The sequence below is a fragment of the Chiloscyllium plagiosum genome, chromosome 29, assembly GCF_004010195.1.
Source record: "Chiloscyllium plagiosum isolate BGI_BamShark_2017 chromosome 29, ASM401019v2, whole genome shotgun sequence".
Lineage (NCBI taxonomy): Eukaryota > Metazoa > Chordata > Chondrichthyes > Orectolobiformes > Hemiscylliidae > Chiloscyllium > Chiloscyllium plagiosum.
The window spans coordinates 48,288,807-48,294,677 of NC_057738.1; the positions used below are offsets into that span (position 1 = coordinate 48,288,807).

The 5,871-nt window shown below is 42.5% G+C and overlaps 1 protein-coding gene across 4 annotated transcripts in view; it reads right to left on the reverse strand.

The window, feature by feature from the left end:
• The window catches only part of LOC122564571 (syncoilin-like), a 73,272-nt gene that overhangs the window by 38,287 nt on the left and 29,114 nt on the right, over positions 1 to 5,871 (reverse strand). The window contains exons 3-4 of one of the 4 annotated variants that reach the window (XR_006315943.1): positions 1,790 to 2,201; positions 609 to 626 (exon numbers count right to left, since the gene is read on the reverse strand). The exons of 1 other annotated variant lie outside the window; for it this stretch is intronic. Coding sequence is in view for 1 of the 3 variants with exons in the window: in XM_043719670.1 (XP_043575605.1) it covers positions 2,184 to 2,201 (18 nt within the window). In the remaining 2 variants the exon portion in view is untranslated. Of the gene's footprint in view, positions 1 to 608; positions 627 to 1,788; positions 2,202 to 5,871 lie in introns of those variants that run through there. 2 more of the 4 variants (XR_006315942.1, XM_043719670.1) reach the window with 2 other exon arrangements.

A 5,871-nucleotide genomic window follows, 5' to 3' on the forward strand; every position in this document is an offset into this window, starting at 1 on the left:
TTCTGGATCAGTGGTGCTGGAAGAGCACAGCAATTCAGGCAGCATCCGAGGACAGGCAAAAATCGAGGTTTCGGGCTTTTGCCCGAAACGTCGATTTTGCCTGTCCTCGGATGCTGACTGAATTGCTGTGCTCTTCCAGCACCACTGATCCAGAATATGTTCCCTGAGTTTACTGAGTTTGGTCTCCCTAATGTAGAGAAGATCACATCGGGAGCACTGGATACAGTAAATTAGATTGGAGAAGAGGCAGGTGAACCTCTGTCTCACCTAGAAGGACTGTTTGGGGCCCTGGATGGAGTTGAGGTGGGGTGGGGTACCAGCAGGTTTTGCATCTTTTCCGGTTGCAGAGGAAGGTATCTGGAGGCTTGATGGGGAGAGTGGCGCTAACCAAGGACTGTCGATGGGAACGGTTCTTGTGGAAAGCAGAGAGAGGTAGGGAAGGGAAGATGTTCTTGGTAGTGGGGTCTAGTTGGAGTTGGCAGAAGTGTTTCGGGATGATGCGTTGGATGCAGAGACTGGTGAGTTGGTAGGTGAGGACAAGGGGCCCCTGTCTTTATTGTGTTTGGTGCGGGGTGGGGGGGTGGGGGGTAGGTTTCGAGCAATGGAATGGTACAGCAGAGGGTTCTCTGGAAGACAGAAGGGCGAAAAGCACGTTATTCGAAATAGGTGGATACCTGTCCTGCCATGGGATCCTGCTTTTTAATTTCCATCCTGTTCCCCTGAAGTCTGCTTATCCCTCTTGCTGCTGACGTTGGCACCAATGTGGATCACTCCCTTAGCAGGATCTCTTGCGGCCACTTTGTGACACCCTTGGCCCTGGAAACAGGGAGTCAGCACACCATCTTGGAGTTGTGTTTTCACATTGCCTTCAATGTCTCTCTGATCCCTAACCCTTTCTCACCTACTGTGTAAGTGAAATGCCCTTGGAGCCATGAATTTGCCTATGGCTGCTCTCCTTGATGAACCATCACTCTTACCAGTTTCCAAAATGGAATTAGCAAGCATGATAGACACCCCATTTTCTCTCTGCCTCTAAGATTCTAATCTATGGTGTGACATAATTGTCTGTCTCCTGGATATGCCACTGCTCAAGCTTATGCAGTAGGTGACTGTTCCTGCAGATGTTTGTCTGGGACACGTGGTGCATCCATGACTTCACACACTGCACAGTGTACACTCCACTGACTTGCTGTTGCAGTAACACTGAGAAATATTAGTTACACTTAGAATAAAAGTAAATTTCCTGTAAAAACCTACCAGTAAGTTAATTCTACTTGCCATGGCTTAACTCTCATTTCCTTCCATTTTATTTCATGATTTTATTTTACTTTGACTTGATTTAATTTAATTTTTACGTCCCTTTTGTTAGTGTTCCTTTCCGAAATCCAAGTAGTTGCTTCTTTGTTATAAATGTTTAGCTTTAAGCAATTTGACCTCATACCCTGACAACAATTTCTCATCAATGAACCCAGACATTTCCTGTGATGTCATTCTTGGGTATTTTACACACTCAACCTGTCTTGGCATTGTGTTCAGAATGAAGCCATTCACCTCCTCACCGCACTTATCAAGCTTTGTAAGATATTATGTTGTGAAGAACAGTCATACCAGACTCAAAATGTTAACTTTGTTTTTTGCTCCACAGATACTGTTGCACCAGCTGAGTTTCTCCAGCATTCTGTGTTGGTTTCAGATTTCCAGTATCCACAGTATTTTGCCTTTATTCTCAGTAATAGTGTCTATGAAACTATTAATTACCAAAATCCAAATGATTTGTAGCTGTGCTTACCTGGTCTGGCCTACATGTGGCTCTAGATTGACAGTGATATGGCCGAGTGAGACACTCAGTTCAAGGACATCAGAGATGGTCAATGAATATATTGTCAGTGATTCCCACACAGTGAAAGAATCAACAATAAAAGCTATGGATGACTGCACAGTTCAGGTCAACTGCAAGGGACGGGATGTTGGTTGATGGGCAATCCATTTGGATCCCGGGGTTGGTCAGGAAGGTGCTTTGACGCAGGATGGTGGATTTGAGTCTTATGGAGATGGGTGACAAGGTACTTTGGCAGTTTCCTCAAGCCCAGAGGTTCTCTGGATTCAGGAAAATGGAGGGAAGCCATTGACCAGCTCAATCCACTAGGCCCCCTCCTTTGGGCAGCTGTCAGAATTCCCAATCTTCAGTCAACAGTGATATTCTAAAATCAGAATAATAATAAAAATCATCAATTCTTCGGTAATGTAAGTTATTTGGTTCTGTACAAATGAAGCTCATTGTCTCATTATCATTTTGAATATGCAAGTCTCCTCCTTGGAGCTGATTGGTCACTTCTCTCCTTCCGGCCTCAGCTCAAACCATAAATAAAAAGATTTGAAGAAGAATTTTAAAGAATTTACCTCCCAAACAGCCCATCCTGCTCCCTCAACACCCTCACTATCTCCACCACTACCATCCTGAACCCCTTCTGCCACTATTCCCCACTATACCATCCACTATACCATCCTCACCATCACCAACTCCAGTCCCCACTTACAGCGCCATCACAACCCCCTCCCACATCCCCATCATCCTCCCGTCATCAACACCAACACTGTCCATAAACCCCTCCCACCTTTTGGGTTAAAATTGAGTTTGAGGTTAAAAGCTTGTTTGAAGTGGCACAAGCTCCATCTTGTGGCTTATTTCTGTAAATACAAGGACATCTTTGTATAATCATTAACCATCATTTAACAAGTGAAATAAATTCAAGGTTTTATGTAGAGATTGGTTTCATTGGTGTCTGCCTATTTTCTATAAGAAGTCTTGCTCATTCCTCATACTCCCTTCCTTGAAGGTCACTCCTCAGGCTGAGGCCAATACCTCACTCACAGTCAGTCAGGAAGATCCAAGGATAATAGTGAGGTTTCAGGATCTGGTCAAAGTGACTGCTTTCCTAGGCTGAAGGAAGCTGTTTTGCAGTATGGGTTGAACCTACTCCTGTTCTCGTCTGATATTCAACATGCCAGTTCCTGGCTGGGATCATGCAATAGCCAACAAGAGTGGGAGGTCTGCACTTCTGTTGTTTGCTTCTCCCTCCGTGAGGAACTCTAAGCTCAACAAGGATGACAAATATTAATCAACATAGACCTGAATGTGAACTTGGAAGTTTTCTAATCTCAAAACATAAACAATGGGGACACAATTAGGTCAATGAGCTCTTTGAGCCTGCTCTAGCATTCCAGAAAGTGATGCTCTCGTCTCCACCATCCTGTGCACCATGCGGCCAGCAATCCTCACCCCACCCCGCAGATCTCAAATACCACGTAACTTTTGACTTCCTTGGATGTCAAAAACCATTTACTTCACCACTGATAATATTGGATGACCCTGCCTGTGCTGCTCTTTATGAAGAGAATTCCACAATCTAACAACTCTCTGAGAGAACAGATTCTTTTTCATCTCTGTTTTAAATTGGAGTCTCCTTCTTTTGAAATTCTGCAGGCTTGCTCTTGATTTCCCTGTTATATAAGGGTCTGAAAAAGTTAATGTCAAAGAGTGGCTTTAATATCACCAACTATGATGATCTCATAAGTGTGCATGGAGAGAGCAGGAATAAGGCTGACCACTTGGGTCTCTCATTGTCTCTGTCATGATTTCTCATATTAATGTACTTTTTTTTTGCTATCCTACAATAAACTCCACCTTGTTAAGACAAGATCCTGTTCTCTGATTACTAAGCAATTTCTCTGTCCCACATCAGGCAAAGCAGATTGTGTTGTAGATCCCTACCAGGAAAGGGAATGGTAGCAGCAAATTGACCTGCTTGTGAGCAGGGTACAGATTGCTCATATGAATTGGGAGCACCTGGTGCAGGCTCCTACACTGTGGGAGCAATAACGGCCTAGTGGTATCTTCAGACACAGATTTAAGAAGCTGCACGTTCAGACACATGGAAGCTGGAAGAGCTCAACTTTCACAGCCCCTTCAGAAGGGAGCCTTGTGGTAAAATTCAGTGAAGTTTACAGAGAAACTTGGAACAGGTGTAGGCCTTTTGCCCCTTTGAACCTGCTCTGCTATTCAATATGATCTTGGGTGATCATCCAACTCATTCCCTTGTGCCCACTTCCTCCCTCTACCCTTTGATCCCTTTAGCCCAAGAACTACATCTGATTTTTCCTTGAAAATGTTCAATGTTTTGTGCCTCAACTGCTTTCTGTGGCAGTGAATTCCAAGGACTCACCCCTCTCTGGGTGAAGACATTGCTTGTCCTCTCAGTCCTAAATGACTTACCCTGTTTTTTTAGACAATGAACCTTGGTTCTGGACTCCCTGGTCATTGGAACATTCTTCCTGTGTTTACTCTGTCTAGTCCTGTTTTCTAGATTTCTATGAGGTCTGTGAGTCTCTACAGTCAGTGGTAAAAGCATTCCAGACCTGTGAAGAGACACATTGCAGCAAGAGAGAGCTCAGATCTCCCTGGAGCTGAGTATTGATCTCTCACTAAGTTCCAGATTACATCAGAGGATCTGTGAGTGAAGTAAAAATCTCTGGTGGCCAAGGGAAGACATTAACAAATGGGACAGTTTCCAGATTTGGGATAGTGAGAAGTGAAGAAAAGAACTTACAGCTCATACAGAGTGGGCAACACAAGGTAGTGCTACAGTAAGGGAAATCAAAGGGCATAAAAGCAATTTAAAATGAGGCTTTATACCTGGGAATGGCATGGAGCCAGAATTAACCTGATAAACAGGCAGGTTGGAAACCCAAGCAGATAAAGTCTAACAGAAGAAGAAAGTTAAAAGACTATTGAGGCTATAGATAATTAAATTGCAATAAAGGTTCAACTTTCATGTTACAAATATTCAAAGATATAGTGTATGGTTTGGAAATAAAACAGTTGATATCTTCAGCTTGACTTTTCACAATCTCAAGGACCATTAGGAATATAGCATCAAACTTAACTTCTTGTCAGGAATGCCTTCCTTTTTCCTCTTTGCCATTAAGAATATTCCAAGTGATTCCACTGGATTCAGTCCTTCTGGATTAGCGTACTGACAGGAGGTGAGAGCATTTACAATTCTTGAATGAATTGTTTAATTGCTTACCAATTTTGTCATAAGTTTGGCCAAAAGTGAAATTGTTGAAATGAAGATAACGTATTTGGGCCACACTGTGGGACAAGACCAAGTGGCACCCAAAGAAATGAATGTAAGGAATGCTGTGGATTTTCTAGTTCCGAAGAGGAAATAAAAGACAGCGGGGTGTCTGTACGTGAATAGAGTATATCAAAACTTTGTTCCAATTTTCAGCCAGTAGAGAACGAGGGAGAGTAGATTTTATTTATCATTTCTACCATATACACTGATACAGTAAAAACGTGACAGCGTTCCTCCAGGACCATGGTGTTACATGCACCAGCATAATCATACACAGGGTGGCATAAAATACACAAGAAGTGCAAAACACGCAAGTTACAGTGTAATAAAAGAATGATAATTAATAGACATTGCACAACTTCAGTTGCTGCTAGAACAAAGAATTTCAGATGGAAAAGAGTCCAATCATATAGTGTTAAGGAGCCTGATGGCTTTGGGGAAGTAGTGGCTACCCTAACCAGCTTGTTAAAGAAAGACTAGACATTTTAGTGAACTTAGGGGTCTCAGAGTGCGTTTGACAACCAGAACACTGTTATCACTACTGCATCAGCTTTAGCAGCAGCTAATTTATTAAGCCATTTCAACTGGCTGTAGATGCCAGTAATTCTGGTGTTGTTGCAAATTATTCTTTTGTCAGCAGAAATATTCAACAATGGGAAAAGAAATGAGTTTGGTATTGGTGTTACAACATTTTGAATGTATATATATAATATATATATATATATATATATAT